This window comes from Trichosurus vulpecula, chromosome 2 (assembly GCF_011100635.1).
Source record: "Trichosurus vulpecula isolate mTriVul1 chromosome 2, mTriVul1.pri, whole genome shotgun sequence".
Taxonomy (NCBI): Eukaryota; Metazoa; Chordata; class Mammalia; order Diprotodontia; family Phalangeridae; genus Trichosurus; species Trichosurus vulpecula.
In genome coordinates, this window is record NC_050574.1 from 233,035,452 (window position 1) to 233,059,442 (window position 23,991).

The window sequence follows — 23,991 nt, forward strand, 5'->3', positions numbered from 1 at the left end:
GCTGGATCGAGAGCTAGGCAGCTCTCTATCTACTATCACTATGCCATGCTGCCTCTCCCTCCTATTTTCTCAGTAGAGTAAAAGGTGAGGGCCTAAGCTGAAAGGGTTGGGTTTGAGGAAGATAAGAAAGGCTGGTAGGTAAGATTCATACCTAGGTTTCCTATGACTCCAAGTCCAGTTTCCTTTTCTCTATACTATGCTACTTTCACAAGCTTCTAGCGCTCCAATTCTATGATTTTTCACTCGACATTTTTTTGGATAACATCCACACCTTCCAAATTGTGTGTTGTTGCTAATGGCTAAATGCTAGCAAATGTCCACAACGGGGAAAACTGGGAGGAACAGCTTGGCTTGTGTTTCTACAAGAGGTTAAGAGCATAGGTTTCGATCGGGAGGGACCTTTAGCAGACAGAGAATACAATTCTCTCATTTTACGGATGAAGAAACTGGAACTATTATTCTTTATCAGGTCCAGTTCTTTAAGTAAAAAAGCTAAAAGTTCTGTCTTCATTTAATTTCACATTGGGAAGCTGAGCTCATCAAGAATTTTCATGTGATAAAATATCTGAGCAAAACAAAAGGCATTAAGCAAAATAATAGTTTTGAGAACGGGAGCATTCATGAAAGAATAGTTAATTAATATACCATTTTTCCCAACTATAAATATTGTTAGGTTAGAGAAACTTAGCCATATCATATAAATGAGAAAATTTTTGAACAGTTGTCTCAAGCAGCTGTACTGACCCTAAATTCAAAAGGAAATACTAGAATCACAGAAGTCTTGACAAGCATGAAATTACTACAAGCCTTTTTTTTTGTTCCTGAGGTAGTTTATCTGGCCTCAGTATGGAGAAAAATTTAAGATGAAAAGTAAAATGGTTTTATGCCTTTTCTCTGGAACTTGAAATTCTCTTCAGTGTTTCAAAAATAAATCTTGATTTGTAAAACTTGTCATTTCAATGAGCAGCTAGGGGTGCAGTGGATAGAGCACTGGGCTTGGAGGTCAGGAAGATTTGAATATCTGAGGCTTACTAGCTGTGGGACCCTGGGCAAGTCACTTAGTTTTTGCCTCGGTTTTCTCATCTGTAAAATAAGCTAGAGAAGGAAACGGCAAACCACTCTAATATTTTTGCCAACAAAACCCCCAAAAGGGGTCACAAATAGTTCGGTACAACTGAAGAATGACTAAACGCTAATTTCACTTAAGTTTGAGTTAGAATCATCTTCTAGGAAAACAATAATAAGATAATTATCCAGAGGAAAGAAAACTGGACTCAGTCATAAGTTTTGGGTTCAAATCTTAGCTTTGGACATACTATTTGTTTCTCCCTGGGTGATTCAATTAACCTCTCTAGGCCTCCATTTCCTCATTTGTAAAATGATGAGGTTAGACTCCGTGATCTTGAGGACCCTTTTCAGCATTAAACCTAGGATTCTGTAAACTCTTAACACAAATATCAAACCTATGAGATCACAAAGAAATTTATGTATGTGCGTGTAGAGAGGGATGGTGTTGGGGAGGGAAGAGGATGGGCTGGAAAGCCGAATAGGATAATTTAACTATATCCCAGAGGAAGCTGACCAAGCCTGTGAAACAACCAGCAGGGGAAGCTTTGGTCCCCCTTTATGTGGAGCTCAGCAACTGGGGCCACATTTTCCCCTTAGCTGTCCATGTAGAGCTCTTCCCTGAAATCAATGGGAACTGTACCTGCATAGCTTTGAATGTTGATTTATTATAAGTTGGAATGGCCATTCATTCCTGAAATGAGAAATGGACTATTACAGTAACTGGGTGAGAGGAGCATGATCCAAAGCACTTCTCGATGGAAAAGAGAAACCCAGAACTTTCTGAGACCCCTAGACAGGCCGTCTCAACAGTGAAAGGGCAACGTTAAAACTTATTGGTATGTTTACGACTGGCTGCAAGGACAGGATCTTGAGAACTAAATTGACATCAGATTTAAGTTAAGTTGATATGAAAGAAAATCCCAAAGAATTGATATTGACAAGCCCCAAGGAAATAAAGCAAGTTTCTGCTACAAGCAGCCAACCTATACCAAAAGAAAAAAAATATGAAGAACCACAGAAAAGTGAAAGGACAATTTATTTGGAATGACCTGCTAGGAGTGTCATCTAAAGGCATCAAGCACCAGTGCCTGGAGATCAGTAATGAGAAGATGACAGGTTTCAGAGGCACTGGAACTGAACGAATGCCCAGAAAGTGAGAAATCATCAGCTTCCACTGTCAAATGCTTAAGAAATCACCTTCTGTTTGGATAGAATGAAATGCTCAAAAAGGAGCTTTCAGAGAATTCTTTCCACTGAGTGATCTGTTAGGATGACTTTCAGGATACATCCATCATAAAAGATTTTTACCTATTTGAAAAAAGATTTGGAGATTTTGAATTTAAAGCAGAATGAAAGATCCCTGCTGACCTGGATAACATAGAATATAAATCAACTTAAATCTGAGTGACTTAAAGGGTTGTGGCTTTGAGGAATGTCTTGACTACTGCTACATGGAAACAAAAGGGTCATTCTACTTAATGGGCTTTTAACTATTCTGCGTAGAGATCCAATTTGGAACCTAAGAAGTGGCATTTGGGGTGAGACCACCACCCCAGGTTTATGAAACTCAGGTTTCTGTTGTTAAGTAATGAAAGACATTTTGAGGGCATTATGGTTCTATTCTTTGGTATAGGATCATGGGATTTAGAGATAGAAAGTCTTGCTTAGATATCATCTAATCCAATCCCTTCATTATATAGATGGGGAAACTGAGACCTGAAAAGGTGAAATGCCCTGCCCAAGACCATACCAGCATTATAGTAGCTGCCTCAAGATTTGAACCCAAGTGTCCTGATCTCAAGTCAATAACTCTTCCTGCTATACTGTGAAGTGTCTAGGCAGCATTGGAAATACAGATGCCCTTTTAGGTTCAGGTTCAGTTTGATGTAGGAGATGTGGACTTTGTGTCTGCAATAGGTCAGTGAATTGGCCAGTCATCCTTTGGAGTTCCCATGTGACTATTAAGAGTTGTCTTCTGCATAGGCAACAGCCAATGCTGATACAGTTAATTGCTTGAGAGAAGGAAGGTCTGAAACTCTAAAAAAGCAGAAGCACTTGCCTAATGGACTTCTGGTCTTTTAGTTCAAGGCAGCGCAACACTCAGGGGCCTTTATTTGATCTGTCCTTGTGCCCCAGGATCAGACAGAAAATCCTCTGTTTGGCATTCAAAGCCCTTCAAATACTGATCCTCTCCCCATATTCTCTCCCCATACACTGTGCTCCAGCAATACTGGTTCCCTTGCTGTTCCTTGCACGATACACTCCATCTCCCAACTCCAAGTATATTTGCTGTCCTTCTTGCCTCAGCTCTACCTTCTAGCTTCCATCAAGTCCCAGCTAAAAATCAGCTTCTCTCAGACCCTTCCCTGATACCCCTTAACACTGGTGCCTTCCCTGTGCTGATTATCTCCAATTTATCCTGCATGCATATGCATATCCTGCATATATCCAGTTTGGGATGCAAACAAGGAATTATGTCAGGGGTGGGGGAGAGGGGGTATCCTTGACACATTCAGGGCCTCCTGCATGCTCTGGGTCCAGTGTTTCTAGAAAATATAGCAACTCAAAAAGACAAATTCAGGAGGCCCCTTAACATTATCTATATCAATTTTAAAATTCCGTACCACTTTCTCCCTCTCAAGAAATTTCTTGGCTACCTTTTGGTCTATCAATTAGTGGTAATTCAGGAAAAGCAAATTAATATAATATTAATCTAAGCAAATATAATTGAAGGCTAATAAGTTCCCCTCCTAAAGTTTCATAGTTTTTTTTGACACAAAAAAACCAAAATCCCACCTTTTTGCTTTTCTGCTATTTTAGATCATAATTTCTCAGATAGTTAACTATAAGAATGATTTGTAAATAAAGTTTCCTCAGGAATCTAACATTATCAGAGAGTGAACTGTGTGACTATTCCAGATAACTTGAATCTTAAGAAAAAATGCTATATTTAACCTTTTTATAAACCTTATTTTGACTGAAATATTTTTAAATCACTCATCCAATGTTTGAGTGCAAGGTACTGTGCTGGGTGTGGCAGCTAGGGGGAGAAGTGGATCCAGTACCAGGCCTGGAGTCAGGAAGACTTCTCTTTCTGAGTTCAAATCTGGCCTCAGACACTTACTAACTGTGTGACCCTGGGCAAATCACCTAACCCTGTTTGCCTCAGTTTTCTCATCTGTAAAATGAATTGGAGAAGGAAATGGCAAAATGCTCTAGCATCTTTTCTAAGAAAACCCCAAATGGGGTCACTAAGAGTCAGACACAATTGAAAAACAACTCAACGGACAACACCGTGCTAGGTATTGTAAATATACAATACTCCATCTTTTTAAAGTAGTAGATACCACGTTACTATTTTTTCTCATGATTTAGGGTAATTACCATCAACACCAATGATTGAATTAAGCTGTGATTTTTTTTTTAATGGCCTAGGGACTTACTGAGGGTGAATTCCCTTGCATTAAATGACCCTAGGCTATTGTGTTTTTAAAGAACAACAATGTTCTTATTCCAGATTTAGTTTTTTTTTTTCTGTCTCCTTCATAGTCAGGCTGTCAGTGATCAATTTTTGCTGTTGTCGCTGTGCTTGGCTTGAATATCTATTTCCTTGTCCTTAATCTCCCTTAATTCTCTCTCTTTTTTCTTCTTTTTACTAACTTACTTTTAAAAAAACAATCTGCTGTGGGAAAAGAAATTAGATAACAATTTTAGATACAATTATGTATAAAATAAGAGTAAATAGGTGCTAGGGGAGGGCCTGAGGAACTCTCTTAAAAGGCAGTAAACTTTAGTATTAGAGAGTTGGGACATTTGTTGTAACTGCCTGGGAACCTTTTTTTTTTTTACTCATTTTTTGGTCCTTGGCTTTGTTTAGGATAATTGAAACTGCCATGTAAGGGCCTTCTAGATGACTGAAGTATTATTACACCTAGAAAAGTGCCTTTAAAGGAGGCAGTATGGGATGAAAGAAGGAGTACCGAACTTCAAATCAGGAGAAGCCTGGGTTCAGATCCAGCCCTTCATACTTACTAGTTATATGAGCGTGTATACATCTCTCGCATAGGTGGCCTCTTAGATTCCTTCCAGTTCTAAATCTATGATCCCATGATTTTTCACGCGCATAGTAGGTATTAAAACAACAATAGTAGGTTTTCTGGAGCCCACAGAATATTAGTTCTACATGAAATATTAGATGTTATTGGCTTGTCTCTATTGCATAAATTCTCCCCAACTATTCAGTTTGTTATTTTATTCATTTGGGTAATGATGGACATGGTCCAAGTCATTTTAGCTTTTAAAAAAGTAATATATGATGTAGGATCATTGTATTGGCTGTTTTTGTTCAATTATTTTTGGAGGAAGAAAGGGAAGGTAGGTAGGTGATAGTGGGAAGCTATATCCCAGAATGACTTTGGTGTGAAAAACAAAAGGCATCAATGAAACAGATTTTAAAAATAAAAACCGCATGCATCTAAAATTCTTCCAACTTTCAGCTATAGTAATCTTTCATAGAGGGGTCCTTCTATTAGTTCTCAATTTTAAAAGGCCCCCAACATTCAATTGTCAGTGTAATGCATTTATGGTCCTACAAATGTATGTGAGCTGGGTAATGCAGCATCCCTGTCCACCTTTGTTCCCTGTCACCTCTGTTATGATTTACAATGAGGATGATTTTCTCCACCAAATTGGTTATCCAATTTATTACTGAATCATTAGTGCTTTTCTAATGAAGCCTTTGCTTTCTTGAGTTTCTAGTTTGTAAATACAGAACAGAGATTTATGAGGCCTTTTAGGCCTATGGAGCAACTCAGCCTACTGATTGCTCCTTTCAAAATGCAATCAGTTCTTCAAATTTGTGCTTCATGTATTAAAACCACTTGTCTGCACATAAAGAGATACTAGTTTTAGTAGTTATTCAGTAGTTTGTATTACTAAATATTTGTATTTAATTTTGATCTCTCTCCACACCCCCCCCACCTTTGTATTTTCCCCCTTGTTTATAATTAGCAAGGTAACCCTATGATTCCTTGAGGACACCTGGTGCTTGTGAGCATTTGAGGGCTCTCTAAGAACAAGGGAGGAATGAAGGGTCTCAATATGATTTTCCAAGATGTGTTTAATTGAGTCTAACAGGGGTTGCTAAGTCTTGACCACAGTACACTCCCCATTTCCAAAGTATTCAGCTGTAGACACCTAACCTTACTACTCAAAACCTGTTTGGAATGCCTCTTTTGGAAGTATATTTAGAATATTTCTGACATTTGTGAAAAAAGTTTCCCCCCAAATTTACTGGACATATTAGTCCTCTCTCTCTGTCTCTCTGCCTCTGTCTCCGTCTCTCTGTCTCTGTGTCTGTCTGTCTGTCTCTCTCTCTATCTCTCTCGAAGCAGGCACTAAGCCCAGTGCCAAGATGAGAGGTCAGCTTTGCTTTTATTTGTCTCTCCTGTCCCTCATGCAAAATTCAGCCCATTTCAATTCGTTTCCCTCAGAGAGTTGGGTTGCTGTGAGGAAATTACTTTGAAAACCATGAGGTCCTAAATAAACACATTGTTTTCATTACTATTAATAACGAGGTTATCTAATTCGACAAGTATTTATTGAGTTCTTATCAGTTCCATGTTCACCTAACAGTGTGAACAGTGAAGTTTTAAAAATTATACTGGAGTTTGATTGATTAGTTTTGAAAAATTATTTGGGTAATGTGCTCCTCAAAGTTGTTGTTGCTGTTTGTTTTCTCACTGCTGATCTTTCTGGCTGAATTATCCAATAATGAAGTCAGTGATCATCTCAGGACAGTTCTTTGGGCCACAAGGGCTAGGAAGCAATTTCCTTTATTCCAGGTCTAAATGGCTCCATTAGCTGACTTTTCAGGTATGTTAGTCACATGACAAGGCAAGATGATTTGTATGGGTTATTTCTGAAGGCCACCCTTTAGCCAAAGTTAATGCCAGCTAAGTGAGTGATTGGACTTTTCACTCAAAGACGTTTCCAAAGTCTCTTTACACAGCGACCTAAAATATACTCCACAGGGAACCAATTACTACAGAACAGGTTCAGGGAAATAATTCTTTTTCCTTTTTTCAATCCTATTTCTTTCAAGAGGAGAGATAACATCATCCAAAGTGTCTTCAGAGAAGAATTAAGGTATGTGAACATTTCCTGTCTCCAGTTGTGTGTTGCTTTTGGCTTATAATTTGCAGCCTCTGTCTTGAGTCCCTGCTAATGAACAAGGGTCTTCAACAGGGAGCTCAGCTTCAGTAAGAGTTATTTACTATTTTTAATATCAATGAATCATACCCTAACCATAACTTTGTAGGGTGGGGGAGGGGAAGAGGAATCACTGAGTTCAATTCTTTCTTGGAGACCAGGATGTCCAGAGTGAGGACAAGAGCCTCTTCCCACCTTTCTCTGCTGTCTGCAGGTTAGCCAAGTTGGTATCTTGATTCATGGGCAAGTATTCCATTTGCAGATACACTCAGGCTGTGCAGAAGCAGGAAATTGCTTCTGTTATTCTTCTAGGAAGCGGGGAAACTAAGCACTCTCAGGGGTAAGTGGTGGTGGCTGCTATGTGGTCATCCAGATCACCATTTCCATCTTTCAACAGTTGGGCAAAATAAATTAGCAAGTCTTATGGTCATGCATGTTGATGAGTATATGTGTATGTATTTATTTAACATACATTTTTGACAATAGGTGGCACCTGGGCCTGAAGTTAGGAAGATTTATCTTTTTGAGTTCAAATCTGTCTTCAGACACTTAGTAGTTATGTGATCCTGGGCAAGTCACTTAACCCTCTTTGCCTCAGTTTCCTCATCTGTAAAATGAGATGAAGAAGGAAATAGCAAACCATTCCGGTATCTTTGTCAAGAAAAACCCAAATGAGGTCATGAACAGTTGGATACTATAGAAAAACAACTGAAAAACTACACAACATTGACAATATTCTATGTACAAGGTGCCATGGTAGATGCTACAGGGACTCCAAAAATGCATAGGACTTGGTCCTTGTCTTCAGGGAGTTCATACTCTAACATTATCCAGGAGCAAAAATATATGCCCATACAAGTACAATGCAAGATAGGATTGTGGAAGTACCTCTGAGATTAACATGTCTGTTTTCTATGAGTTATCTTACCAGGCAGAGTAAGCCCATTTGCTGAAAGGAGCCATGCAGGAGCCTGTAATGAGCCAAAGTCTTGCTCACTCCCAGACTCCTTTGCAGGTGTTCACTAGCTGGCCTTGCTGAGTTGTGCCCCCCAAAACTGGCCCAAACCAGTCTTGAGGTCAACCATTCCTGAAAAATATCCTGCTTCTATGTCCACCTGTTCCCGAGAAAGATTGTCAATTCTTTTTCCTACTCACTCTTTGAACCTCCTCTTTGTGGTTTTCAAGCATAAATCTCCCCTGCCTCTCCTGAGCTATGGGCTCCTTTGTACCTTGTGCTGAGGGTCTCGGCACTAGTGTCTGATTTTCCTCCTAATAAAACTTTTCTGCTTTCCACTCAACTTGGACTCCTCTGCATTTTGAAGGGTGGGCTTCACCTGGTTGACAGGACAATTAAGATAACATATATGAAGTTATTTGCACATTTTAGAACAAATATAAATGTGAGCTATCATCATCATCATCATCATCATCATTTGAATGCCACAGAAGAATGAACAACGGAGTGCTTATGGGAGTTCAGAGAGTAAGAAGATCATTTCTAACTGGAGTGAGCAGGGAAGGCAGCAGTAGCATTTGAACTGGACTTCGAATGATGGTTAGGCAGAGAAAGGTGAGGTAGGGAAGTATTATTAGAAGAAGATAAAATGGCATGAGCAATGTTGTGGAAGTGCGCACACACACACACACACACACACACACACACAGAGAAAATGATGAATAGAGAGTAGTTTATACATAAGGGAGCTGTCAAAAATAAGGCTGGGAAGGTGGGTTGAAGAGAGATTTAAGAAGCTTTAAATGGCATGATGAAGAATTTTTACTTTTTGTAGGTAATGGAGAGCCATTGAAGATTTCTTTTGGCAGGGGACTGATATTACTAGAGCCACATTTTAGTGAGATCAATCTAACCACATTTTATAAAATGGCTTGCATAAGAGGAAAGAGAGACAGACTGGAGAAGGGCAAAGTTAAGAAGCTATTGTGAAAGCTTTTGTTCAGTTGTGTCTGACTCTTTGTGACCCCATTTGGAGTTTTCTTGGCAAAGATACTAGAGCGGTTTGCCAAGCTCATTTTACAGATGAGGAAACTGAGACAAACAGGGTTAAGTGACTTGCCAGGGTCACACAGCTAGTAAATGTCTGAGGTCTGATTTGAGGTTCTCCTGACTCCAGGGCTGGCATTCTATTCACTGAGCCACCTAGCTGTACCATTGTGAAAGTAGCAGATGAGAATAATAATGAAAATCTGAACTGGAATAATAAAAATGGGAAGAGAAAGAAAGTGAGTAATGTATTTGAGAACCAAGTTGGATAGCATCAATTGAATTTGGCAACTGATTTGATGTCTTTTTTCATCCTTCTGATCTTTTCTCACTTATACCATAAAATTACACATCCTTTCACACTTAATCTCCCGACTTCTAAAAAAATTTTAATTGGTATCATTGGAAGACAATAAACAACAGGTGACCTTGACAATAAACCTGCAGGTCTTCATGCTCTTCTCTGATACTAACAGTAGCCATTCTAGGTGTCAAGGACAGCAAACCTATCCTATTTTTCAACAGTACTTTCTTGGACCTTTGATTTCATTGATGTGAGCAGTCATCCTTCCATTTGTAAAGATCATAATCACTCAGGGGTATTGTGAGGTAAAGCCTGGAAACCTTAAAGTGCTATATCAACGTCAGTTATCATAACCATCGTCACCATCTTCTTCATCACCATCATTATCATCCTACAGTCACTGGGCCTCCAGTCTGGTAATGGCTTCATTCTCCGGGCCTTGTCCTGCACTCCTCCTGAGCTCAAGCAGTGTTTATGGAGCAATACAGGGGTGCACTGGTAAACGTTTAACAATTGGATTCTCTCTCCAAAAAACTATTATGTACCAACACACTTTTAAAGTTTAATCTGCATTATTAACACTTTATTAAGTCTAGGCAATTAACAAAACAGTAAATCAGGTCCTGATTTGAAGTGATTGCTGATTTCTGAAGTGTAAATACATACATTGAAAATTTAACAATTGTTTCTCACAAGCTGGCTCCAGCACACTTCTACCTTGTCATCCTGTTTGATTTTTACCTACATTCTCCCAATGTGCTAGAGGCCTTTTCCTACTAAGTCTTTTTTTTTTTAACGTTCTGGGGAGAGAGCCCCAGTGCAGTGCTTGGGCTATCAATCCAGGATCCTCATGTCCTTGGGCTGGGTGACAGACCTGCCTCCCTTTCCTATTCCACATTGTATTGGTAATAGATAACCCTTCTGCCCCTTACTGTATTAGAGGTCATGGTTTGGACCATTCAGCAGTTTATTTGTACCCACTAGGAGTCACTCCACTGAACTTTGGATTGCCCCCAATTTTAATTTTCTGGAAATTGTGATGTTACAAGATCCAACACTGCAGAATATCATGGGAAAACTACTGGTGTCAAAAAGACTTAGGTGGGTTTTGTTTGTTTGCTAGGTCATCTTGGGATCATTGAAAGCACTGTACAATTTTCCAAATGAAATCTAGTCTGTATTCTTCTACCTATTAAATTTAGCACCCAACTCATTGTTTCTCTGCAGTATTTCTCCCCAAAATTTGTACTGTTGTATTAATTCAACACATTGGTCTTCCAATTACATTATAATCTCAACAATAAGAATTTTTTGTCCATTTAAGTTTTAGCACAGTGAATGGCACATAGTAGGCACTTAACAAATGTTCCCTCTCTTGTTTTCTTCCTTCCTTCTTTTTTTCCTTCTGTTCTTCTTCCCTCCCTCCCTCCTTCCTTCCCTTCTTCTTTCTTCCCTCCCCCTCCTTCCTTCCTTTTTCTTTCCTTCCTTTTTCCTTCCTTCCTTTTTCCTTCCTTCCTTTTTCCTTCCTTTCTTCTTTCCCTCTTTCCTCCCTTCCTTAATAGCCAGTATTTATGTAGTGCTTTAAGGTTTGCAAAGCACTTTATAAATAATTCATTTAATCCTCACAATAGTCTGGAAGATAGGTACTGTTATTATTCACATTTCTATGTGAGAAAACTGAGGCAGAGGTTAAGTGACTTGCCCAGGATCATATTACTAGTTAGTATCTGAGGCAGGATTTAAACTCAGATCTTCTTGATTCTAAATCCATCCAGCTCTCCAGTTCTCTATCTACTGTGCCATGTAACTGCCTCATTACATACAATTCATAAAATATTGTGAGGATTATTAAACTGTTCTCTCTCTCTCTCTCTCTCTCTCTCTCTCTCTCTCTCTCTCTCTCTCTCTCTCTCTCTCTCTCTCTCTCTCTCTCTCTCTCTCTCTCTCTCTCTCTCTCTTTCTCTCTCTCCTCTCTCCTCTCTTCATCTCTCTGTCTCTCCCTCTCTCCCTCTGTCTCTGTCTCTCTGTCTATGTCTGTCTGTCTGTCTGTCTGTCTGTCTGTCTCTCTCTCTCTCTCTCTCCCCTCCTCTCTCTCTGTTTGTCTCTTTCTCTCTCTCTCTCTTAAGAGGGAGACACATAATATTCTATGATCTCCATCTGTACACTATCATTCACACATTGGAGCATCCAGAGAACCTTACTATATATATAGAGAACACCGCTTAAATTTGTACTTTGCAAAAGACATCTTCCACGACAGAGGCAAAAACCTTTGTCAAGGATATATCTTCCTACTTTACGCCTCTCTTCACACTTATTATCAGAGGGCTATTGAATAGTAAACTTTGTGGTTACACTTACCAAGAAATCCTATACAATCTTAACATACGCATGAGAGACTCTTTTTGAGGAGAGTTCGTTGATAGAACATTTTGTTATAGTAGGTCAAATCCTTTATTTTTTTTGGTAATCAACGAATAATGAACACAGTGATATCTTGCATTTTCCGTCTCTTTCCATTAATTTTGTGACCATAAAGATGGAGTCTAATATGGAAAATCATTTGAGAAACCTTACCACTTCTCTTCTCATATTTTCATCAAAAAACCCCTTACTATACATTTAGATTATTCTCATGAAGACTTCTAAAGGATGAAAAAGTAGAAAAATGGCTCAGAAGTTACTGATGTCCTCTTAATCTTTTTGGGAGGGAGCAGAGGGGGGATAATAATGCCATTCATGGCATTACTTTCCCATTCTTTTTGGTTTCTTCCCCTCTCTGAGATATATTAGAAAATGATTCTTTAATGTTTTCAAAATTGTGTCACCTCCAACTTGACTATCTTTGCCTTCTTCATTTCTCAATTTTAAACATTAATAGCTCATTTGACTTGGTCAAGTTGAAGCTATTACAATTATTTGCACTGTCTTCTCAACTTCATCTTTCCTTCTAATTTGATTTTGTTCTTTGTTCTGACAAGTCAGTGGTCTGACTGCATAGGCAGCTGATTTTTGATATGATTCCTACATCAGGAAACTCCTTTGCTGGTTTAATTTGGGCATGATCATTGCTTCCATGTTGAGCACCTTCCAACACTATTCTGGAAGAATGAATTCATGATGTAGAGATACGAGCCTTCTAAGTACTTATAAACCACTGGTCTCTCTCATTTTTTCCAAACCTGCTCCATATTTCCCAATATGTTTTTCATTTTTCCTCTCACCCGCCTCACCTTGTGCCCACCTTTGATTGCTGTTGCCAAGTATCAAAGTGTATGGCAATTTGGTTTTAAAATGACCACATATTTTACAAAATATTTCTTAATCCCCTTGGGTATACAAAATAAAAAACTCTTCGGCTTCACTATTTGCTTCTCCAAGGAGAAACTATAAGCCAACCTTTCATTTAGTTGCAACTTCCTTTTGTCTTCTGGGTTCACAGAACCAATTCACCCACATTTACCTTCTTTTTAAAATTTTTTTGTATTTGCTGGACCTTAAGATCTGAGTTACAGAAGGAAGAGGGTGTTTACAGCTGGTGTATATCTAAATGGTACCAATTAGGTCATGAAAAAATGGGCAGCTAAAAATAAGGAGAAATACTATTAGTGCATATTGAGATCTTTGTAGTTTATAAAGGAATTGTAAAAGTTAATTGGTGTGTGTAAGGACTGAGGTGCAGAAGGATTTAGGTCAGGAGGAAGCCTTTTGGGACCTAGTATAACCAAAGGTGCCATATATCACCCCAATTGTTTTGTCTGCAGTGGAGAGGTGTGTAAGAAGTGAAAATGTGTTTAAGATGGTATACTTTGTAGGGATAATCATCATAATTTACATTATATAATAAATTACATGATAATTTATAGTTACAAATAATTTTAAATGCTTTTTTTCTGATTATAATCTCATACGTTTCCTTCTTTACCTCTACTATTTTCACCCAAATGCCTTTCCCTTGACTTTACCATACTCTTAGTCATTATCCTAAATCTCTCTTCTCTTTTGGCACCAAACTCTGAGAAATAATTGCCAACATTTGCAGCTTCCACTTTCTCACCACCAACTCAACTCCTTCAAATTTGCCTTATGGGCCCCACCACTTAACTTAAAATGCTCTCTCCAGGGTAACAACAATCTCTTGACTGCTTGATCTGATGGTATTTTCACAATTTTCATCCTCCTTGATCTCTCTACAGTTTTTGATACTGTTGAACTTGCCCCTAGATACCCATATCCTTTTGTTGTTCAGTCATTTTAGTCATGTCTGCCTCTTCATAACCCCATTCAGGACTTTCTTGACAAAGATACTAGAGCAATTTGCTATTCCCTTCTCCAGCTCATTTTATAGAGGAGGAAACTGAGGCAAACAGGGTTAAGTGATTTGCCCAAGGTCACACAGCTAGTAAGCATCTGAGGCCAGATTTTAACTCAGGTTTTCCTGACTCCTATTCACTGCACCACCTACCTGCCTACTCAATATCCTTTGGGTTCTATCAAACTGTTCTTTCATGGTTTTTCTCCAACATGTCTGACCACTCTTAGATTGCCTCTCATCCCCTGTCTCTTTAACATGGTTGTTCTCTAGGACTTTGTCCTAGGATCCTTCTCTCTAAATCTTCTCTTCTTCTGTAGGTTCAAGTATCAAATCTCCAATGTTACCAATGATCCCTTAATTGCAAATATACTTACATCAAGAGCAACAGATTGTTTGGCCCAGGACTTCTTTACTTGATCATACATTATCGTGTTATTGATCCCAAGGCCACAAAATATGACAAAGGCCTAAGAAAGAGAAAGGTCACAGTTTAAAACAAAGATAGGCAGCCTTCAGGAGCAAGTATGAATTTATTTTTTTATTGGTTTAGAACCACAAGTTCAGAGTAAGGAACTCTCAGTGAAGAAATCTCTTTCACCAATGGACATATCTAAATGTTCTGCAATTTTAAGTCTTAAAGAGTTGCCTAGGGGCACTGAGAAGTTAAGTAATTTGCCCAAGGAGACACTGGGAGGGAGTAAAGGAGGGAATTAAAGTAGCTCAAAAGAAATTCAAATTTAGATGCACAAATTTAGAGAATCCATCCCAAATGTTCACATGGACTATTTGTGCCTGACCTATGGCAGAGCATTTCGAGCTTGTCATTGGTCTGATCAGCCACAGTCAGACATATTGTACCTTGACTCTAACAGGGATGTCATTTTGGTCCTCTTAGAAAACGAAGGACAGCAACCAACTAACCAGCTATGTGCTGGGTGCTCTATAAATATCTCATTTGATCCCCCCAACAACCCTTTGACTTAGGTGCTGCTATGATCCTCATTTTATAAATGAGGAAACGGAGGCAAAGAGAGTTTAAGTGACTTGCCCAGGGTCACACAGATCGTAAATGTCTGAGGTCTGTCATTATGGAGTTTGTGTGGTCATGGGTGAACCATGACCCTACCAATGTGATGTGTCTTCAACTACTTCCTACAGTCTATGGGAAGAATAACCTTCAGATAACTATAAAGTATTTTGCAAATAAAAAGCTTGGAAAATATAAATGTTTAAATCTCATTTTTAATTCTAGGATGTGAGAAGTTAGAAACTGCTGGTCATAGCAAAGAGCCAAGCCTGGAAGGGTTCAGCAAGTGCCAGCGGCCAACAGCAGTGAGAGGTAGCCAGCAGGGCAAGCACAGAGAGAATAGAAATCAGCAACAGCACAGAAAAAGCTTTAGACAAGTGTTTTCTCACTTAATCCTCACAACAATCCCATGAGATAGGTGCATGTATTATCTGTTTTATACAGATGAGGAAACTGAAGTAGACAAAGGTTAAATGATTTATCCAAGGTCATACAGATAGTGTCTAAGGATGGATTCAAATTCAGGTCTTCATGTCTCCAAGTCCAGCACTCTACCCACTGCATATCCACCCATACTCCCATACTCATGTTCTCTCTCTCTCTGTCTCTCTGTCTCTCTCTCTTTCTCCCTGTCTGTCTCTGTCTGTCTGTCTATGTGTCTCTGTCTCTCTCTCTGTCTGTCTGTCTGTCTCTCTCCAATAAGAGTGCATTCCAGCATGAGGGCAATCTGAAATACAGGGTTAAGAGGAGAGATGGCAAAGTGATAGAATGTAAACTCCCTAAAGGAATGGATGGCTTTTCCATTTGTTTCTGTCTCTCTGTGGCAGCGCAGTGTCTTTTTACATAGTAAAAACTTATTAAATGCTTTTTGGATTATAATGGATTGCATTAAATAGGAAGTAGGAGTGCACACCATTGTTAAATAAACTAGATTATGGAATCATGATCACACCATACACCACTGCTCCTGGTGTTTTTCTGCAGTTGTTCTGAGACAGCAGATAATCTCAATAGACCTGGATTATATTTGAGGGGGTCACTATGAGAAACTAGCCATACCTGGCAGAGACGGAATATAGAGGGATGCACTAAATCCACATGCACTAATTTCAGCATCAATAAAGCTCTGACCCTACAGGCTTCAGTCTTTGAAAGAACTTTGTTATGAGTACAATTATGTTTGACTCACACGCCCCCCCAAGTTTACAAAGCTCTTTCTGTACCTCGAAAAGTCGTTGATCAGCATCATCAAAAGGTTTCCCATCAAGTCTGTTTAAGACTTGAGCAACTCCTGTTGAAAGAGTTCACACCATATTGTTAATATCAAACACAGAAAGCCAAGTGTTGCCAAAATAGATAGCAGGGATGTAGCCCATGTCTATTCTGAGACACTGGAACATACATGACTGCTTCATTTAAATTCTACCCAAGTGGGCTCCCTATCAGAAAGAAGGGACTTAGAGAGGCAAATGGGCCCACTGAGGCTTCTGGAGCAATGGTTTTCAGACTGAGCTTCACTGAAGCCTAAGGAGACATAAAATATCCTTAGGGCTCCCTGAACACATGCCATCAGGATCTATAAGCACGAGAATGCCATTACAGCACGGTTAGTTTTGGGGTAAATATACTCAAGAGCAAAGCATGTCTCTAAAGCGTAAAGACCTACAACAAAAGTCTGGTATACTGCTGTCAACCTAGGAGACAGGAGTTATCCCAGGGATATGCTGGAGCCAGCTCTAACATGCTTACATTTTTGGTGTGAGCATTTAAACCTTAAATTTAAACATTAAAAGTTATGGCATTCACTATAAATCAGGGCTTGATTTATTGTTTTATTGATTGTCTAGACTTAAGAAAATATTAATAATGTAGAATTAAACTTAAATTTGTGTATATCTATTTCTTTTCCCAAGTGAGCCCAAGTGAGTTAAACATTTACCAGAACACCTCCATGTTGCCTTATAAACAAAGTTTGAGCTTAGGAGTGTAGTACAAGGCCCAGAGAATGAAGTCATTATAAGACTGTAGGCCTGGTGACTGGAGGCTAATAAAAATGATGAAGATGATGATGATGATGATGATAACTGGTATTTATGTATCACATTAAGATTTGCAAAGTACTTTATACCCAATTTCTCATTTGTACCTCGCACTACTCTGAGTTAGTCCCAATCTCCAATGCTGTTATTGTAAAGCAATCTTGCAGTCCCCTCCCATTTGATTTAGATTTATGTCTGTTCCCTTACCTAAAAGTTAATACCCCAGTTAACTCCCCCAATACCATACCCAGTGCTCCAGGACATGAGAAACAAGACAGAAGTATGCCATAAATCTACAAGCAAGGAAACCACAGAATACCGGCCCCCATACAAAACTAAGGCAGAGGTCAGTAGATAAATGAGCCTCTACTCCTGGTGATCCACAAGAATGAATTTATCTGCCATAGTACTGAACTTACAATCAGGAAGTGACTTCTTGTTGTTTGATTTTTGTGACCTATTTGGGGTTTTCTTGGCAAGGATACTGGAGTGGTTTGCCCTTTCCTTATCCAGCTCATTTTACAGATGAGATTACACAGTTAAGTGATTTGCCGAGGGTCACACAGCTAGTAAGTATCTGAGGCCAGATTTGAACTCAGAAAGATAAGTCTTCCCAACTCCAGTCCTGGTACTCTATACATTGTGCCACTTAGCTGCCTTGCAGAAAGTGACTTATACCTTTAGAAATGTTAAGTTCGTGGAATATTGCTAGGAATGGGTGGGTTAAATGAAGAACTTCATGCATCTCACATTTAAATGAACTACAGCCCCAATTTAGAAATAATTACAGATATATTATTGATTTAAAATGATGTGATTTCACAACACAGGAAAAAAATATTTGGTTGTTTGTCTTGGTTCAGTTTGCTAGAGTTTTAGCCATCATTCTGTTACCCGTCAGCATAATTAGCTGTCTGAAATGGTCTTGCTCAGTGTTTTGTATTAAGAGCTGTACTTCCTAACTCTTACACTTTCCTGTTGCCTTGACATTCATCTTTTCCCATGGGATTGATGCACTCATAGTATGGAAAGACACTTGATTCTGTTGAGTAATTGAATGAGAAAAAAAAATCATTTCCAAATTTAGGTCTAAGCACTAATTGGCAGAATATGGAATTCCAACGCCAAACACCAGTCATTAAGCTCCCCTGGAGCTTAATGAAGAAATCTTATGGAAATTTCCAAGAGGAAAACAGCTACCCAGGGAAAGAGAGCTATACGGTTAGAAATTAGGGATTTTTAAAAAAAGACAATCCCTATTACTCCCAGAGAAAAAGCTCTCCGTTTTAGTCCTAGTTTGAAGAATCTTAGTGGTTTTTTGCTCAGTTTTGGCCCCTGTACCATCACTAGACTTCCCACACTTGGTGATTTCTCAGATGAGATTTCCAGAGGCACGTCTGGCTGGCCAGGAAGATTAGGAGTACATCTGAAAGTAGAGATTAGTAGCAGACTGCTACTGTGCACTTTTTCTTTAGGAAAATGCAGCCGATCTCACATCTTTTTGGCAAAAGCCTAAATACCTGCTGGTGTAGCACTAATTTGGCATGTCTTTTATTTCTCTGCATTTTAAATATATGAAGAATTTCTGCCTTGCACTCAATAAACATTTGCTGATGAATGAATGGACAAATACTTAATTTCCTCAGAAGGAGGCATGAATTCCTTACATGGAGTCTGAATGAAAATGCGAGATGGGATAAGACTCAAACTGGTGAATTCTGGAGCTCAAAAAAGGGAAGGAATAATAATACCAACCAACTTTAAGGGAAGAATATTTGATTCCAGAACAATATTATCTTACCAATTATTTGGTGATTGCTGTTCCAAATAGGGACACAGAGGACAGACCTTATATGAAAACCAGATATCTGGTCAGCCTAGGATAAAAAACATTTTAAAGTGTTAAAATATATATTAACCATTCATACTGACTTATAATCCCATCAATTTTCAGTAAAAAATCTTTTGAGCAGGCTTAAAATAAATACTACATTTAAATCAATTTTTTTTAAAAAAAAATACACGTACACTCAACTATCTATTTTCAACTTTTCCTTTCAGAAGATTTTAAGGCTGAATTTTATGTGCCACCTCCTCCGGCAGTTGTTCATGTTATTCCTCTCCTCAAATTGCATTATATTTGCATAACAAACATATGTCTATATATGCATATGTGTATGTATATTTATATGTGTATGCATGTATTAAAATATAAATAAATTATATATAAATACATGTATAAAATATAAATAGTTTTCTATATACATGTAAACACACACACACACACACACACACACACACACGACTTACTTGCCAAGCAGAGAGACATGGTTTGCAAAGGACAACAGAGTTTTGAAGATAAATTCATTACAAATGATTAACACCACAAAAATGAAAGTGATTATACTTTTATGGCCAGGAAATTGTTACCGATGTAAGAGTCATCTCTGAATCATCTGTCTCTGTATAAATATTTGTAAGGTCATTGACCTTGTTACACATGAGTAGACCAAACTTGAAAGTCCTATAAAAGTATTGGTTATTGTTACTAACAGGTTGGACAATAAAACTAGAGGTGCTACAGATGTTACCCTTCTCCTGAAGGTCATTCACATGACCAAGAACCCTCTGGCATCTTTGCCCCGCTAACTCTCTACCTATTTTATAATTTTGCTCCAAGCTAGCTGCACTAGCAGCTAGGTGGCTCAGTGGATACACTGCCAGATCTGGAGTCAGGAAGACTTGTGTTCCTGAGTTCAAATCCGACCTCAGACACTTACTAGTTGTGTGAGCCTGGGCAAATCACTTAGCCTTTTTTGCCTCAGTTCCCTCATCTGTAAAATGAACTGCAGAAGGAAATGGTAAACTACTCCAGTATCTTTGCCAAGAAAACCCCAAATGGGGTCATGAAGATTTGGATGCTACTGAAAACAACTCAACAACAAAGCCCAGGCTAGTAGCATTTACAAACATAGGACTCCTGAGTCACTTTTGTCATCACTGATAAATGAAGGTGCCTGAAGAGTCTGGTATAAGGATGGGGGGGTGGGTAGGAACTAAATCTGTGATTTCATTGACATAGGGAACTCCCAGATGGGTCAACTCTCCTCTGCCAGTGCAGGCTAACACTTTCTCTATAACTTAGTCTTCCAGAGGTGTTTGAAGCACAAAGAGGTTAAATGACTTTCCCAGGGTCATATAGACAGTATGTGTTAGAAGCAGGGCTTGAACCCAGGTCTTTCTGTGTTAGAGGCTAGCTGTCTATCTACTATGCCATGCAATAGTATCGTAAAAGTTCACCCATCTAAAACTCTTCTATTTTTCAACATCACCAAAATGGAAGATGGATTAAAATCAGGATGAAAAAAATGAGCAACCAACTACTTGTGCACTAATTAAAGCTCATAGGAGAGTATTTTAGGCAATTCAGAGCTTATTTATATATACTTTATACATAATTCTAATAAGATCCTTTGGCAGCTAGATGGCTCAGCAGATAGAGTGCTGGGCCTGGAGTCAGGAAGACCTGAGTTCAACTTTAACCTCAGACGCTTACTAGCTGTGTGACCCTGAGAAAGTCTTTTAACCTTTGCCTCTGTTTCCTCATTTGTAAAATGGGGATAATAATAGCACCTACCTTTCAGAGTTATTGTAACCATATAATGTTTGTCAAAAGTTCTTAGCGCAGTGCCTGGAACGTGGTTGACATAAATGTTACCTAGTGTTATTCTGTTAGCTATAAGGTGGATTACCTAGTTTCTTAGCTCACAATGGATGAGAATCAAGACATTTAACAGGTGACATTTATCTTGCTCTTTAGGGTTACTAATTGCCTTGCATTTGCTATCTCAATTTGGTTTTTATGACACCCCTATGGAGGTATACTGAGACTTAAAAGGCTATGATTATACAAGTATTCTTCCCCCTGTATCATATGGCAGGCACATAGACAACAGCCAGAAGTGAGTCTTCATAGATCAATAGCAAAGGAGGAGAAAAGGGCCTAAGGAGAAAGTACAGGAATTAAAAGTGATAGTGATCCAACACCAGGTTGTGTAGTTACAAACAGTCCCACAAAATCCAATAGTTCTCTAAAGCCACCAAAGTACAATAACTGGTGTTCATGACAGCAATTCTAACTCATCAAGAAAAGGTTAAAAATAAGCTAAATATATGCTGATTAAGAAGCAGAGAAAGGTCTAGTATTCTAAAAGGAAGTTTTGTGCTTAAAGAGTTAAATTATCAGCTATCTGAAAAAAATTAGGTTAAATCCTACACTCTAAAAAACCTGAACGCAGACAAGATTTTACTTCACAATATTCAAAAAGAGAAATTAGATATTAAAAAGCCTTAATTTTTTGGTGAAAGAATCCCACATGTCTGAAATGACAGAATATAAGCTCCTTGAAGGCAACAACTGTTTCTTATCTTGGCATTGCTATATGCTAAATAAATACTCATTGACCAAAATTAGCCATATTCTGAGCAGCATTGCCTTAACTCCTGATTCTAAGATAAAATATAATTAAAATTTCAAGCATCTGCCACAGGATAGGGGATGTATGCGGGGCAGTCAATCAGTCCGCAGGCATCTATTAACCCCTACTATGTGCCAGGCACTGTGCTAAGTGCTGTGAATACAAAGAAAGGTAAAAGACAGTCTCTTTTCTCAAGGAGTTCACAGTCTAAGGGACAGGGAATCGTGAATAATGAGACCTCCCTGTAGCCCCCAAAATCAAACCAAATAAATAATCATAAACCTTGCTTCTGGGCAAAGCTAATTCTATTATTAGTTGCTGGATTTTTTTTTCTTTCCTCTGTCCTCTTCCTTGGATCTTTTCTCTTTAAAGCATTAATGTAGAAGTCCAGTGTGTCCAGTTGTCTGTTCCTTTTATTTGATTGAGGAGGGTTGGGACAACCCCAAATCTGTATCTGACTACTTTGGAAATTTTTTCCACCATGATGCAAATGGAACAAAATTAAGCAAAAGGAATGTGCTACCTTGGAGAGTCATTCAGTGATGTTTGTTTGGGATTTCTGGATCCCTTTTGAGATGCTGTTTTATATCTTACACCAAAGGAAGGCCAAAGGATTTTAAAACATAGTGTCCTAGAGGGCCACTCATTTCCAGGAGTTCAATCAATGAGCTTCATGACAGTTATAAGAAAGACTAAACGATTATCATATCTTGAAGGTTGTCATACATAGACCTTAGCTTTCAAGAATTCCCCAAACTTGCCCAAAGCAAATGACATCTGCAAACTGCAACACATACACTTGTTTTGTGATACCATAAAGGGGGAGAGCCACGTCTGGCAATTTTGGTGCCCAAGGTAAGCAGTATGAAATGTCCTTAAATAAAATTTGTAATTCATAATGTCAAAGCAACACCATCAATAATCAAGACAAAGTTTGGTTGATTGAAAATTTAGTTCATAGGTAGCTCCATGAGAGGAGTTAGTGCTACTATGGAGGTGCTGAATTCACTTCTTCCTTACTGCTGAAATAGTGCTAAATTTTTACACTCTTTAAACTTCAATCCCTTAGGACAAACCCTTGATTTATCTTCTTTGGTTAAGACCTAGGCCTGTAGGTGGCACAGTGAATAGAATGCCAGGCCTAGAGCCAGGAAGACTCATCTTCCGGAGTTCAAATCCGGTCTCAGACTCATACTAGCTGTGTGACCCTGGGTAAGTCATTCAATCCCGTTTGCCTCAGTTTCTTCATCTGCAAAATGAGCTGGAGAAGGAAATGGAAAACCACTCCAATATCTTTGCCAAATGGGGTCACACAGAGTCAGACACGATTGAAACAACTGAACAATAAAATTAAGGCCTAGTCTATAGCAAACAATCAGTTGGAATAAAATTGAAGATGGCTAGCAACATAAATCTTCTAGATCTAGGGTTCTTGTGTCTTGGATCCCTTTGACAGCTTGGTGAAGGTTATATAATTTTTCTCAGAATAATGAAAAGAGATGCTATTGTTATTGTTTTATTATTGGCATCAATAATAAATTTCAGCTAGAGGTTAGTGAAGACAAAGACGTATTTTTTTCCTATCCAAGTTCATGGAGTGCTTGAAATCTATCCACTGACACTATGGGAGTCTGTGAACTCCAGGTTAAGACCCCCTGTTCTAGACAAAGGCAATAATGGACAATCCTGACATAGAAAAAAGAGGATGAAATAATTCATATTATAACATGGTGGAAGGAGCTTGGTATTTGGAGGCAGAAGACCCTCATTGAATCAGGCTTCTTCCACTCAGCAGTAAGGCGATTTTACACAAATCATTTTGCCTCTCAATTTCTTTATTTATAAAATAAAGATAATGGATAATAATTATCATATCTACTCAATGTGTTGCTAAGAGGATCAGAGATGATAATATATGTAAAGTTCTTTTAAAGCACTCTATAAATGTTAGATATTATTAGCATTGGCATACACATAGGTGCATTGCATATATTTAAAAGGCCTTAAATTTTTATGTGATCAAATGAGATAACACATATGAAATGTTTTTCAAACTTTACAGTACTATATAAATGCTAGCTATCAATATCATTGTTATTATCTCCAATTTTAGCCTCTATTTCTTTCCTATTCATGGTAACATATCATCTCCAGAATTCATACATGAATAAAGGAGTCACAGTCCTTGTCCTCGAGAGATGCGCCTTCTCAAGGGAAAACACTAAAATGAAACACAAATTCAATCAAGTGCCTATATTCAGCATCTATACTTTAGTCAATCTGAAATGCACGGCTTCATTTGGATAGATACTTTCACTGCTGACTCAGATGGCAAGCCCTTCCTTCTGCTTCTTAGTAGATGGGCTCATTGGTTGTTGAGGCCAAAAACATTCAACCCCTGCTAGCCAAGCTTCTGGCGAAAAGCCTCCACACACTTAATCAAGTCAATCTTTAATTGATAGACACACACTATTGACAGCATAGAACTTGCCAGAGCCAGGGGTCTATGGGTATAGTCTGCCAGGACTTGGAGTCACCCTCACACCAT

General features: G+C 38.6%; 1 protein-coding gene across 1 annotated transcript in view; it reads right to left on the reverse strand.

Moving 5' to 3' along the window:
* Nucleotides 1-23,991, reverse strand: part of PDE11A (phosphodiesterase 11A) — a 485,178-nt gene that overhangs the window by 194,163 nt on the left and 267,024 nt on the right. Inside the window, exons 7-9 of the mRNA XM_036745320.1 lie at nucleotides 18,767-18,842; nucleotides 16,150-16,217; nucleotides 14,274-14,366 (exon numbers count right to left, since the gene is read on the reverse strand). Of these exons, the coding sequence (XP_036601215.1) occupies nucleotides 14,274-14,366; nucleotides 16,150-16,217; nucleotides 18,767-18,842 (237 nt within the window). The remainder of the gene's footprint in view (nucleotides 1-14,273; nucleotides 14,367-16,149; nucleotides 16,218-18,766; nucleotides 18,843-23,991) is intronic.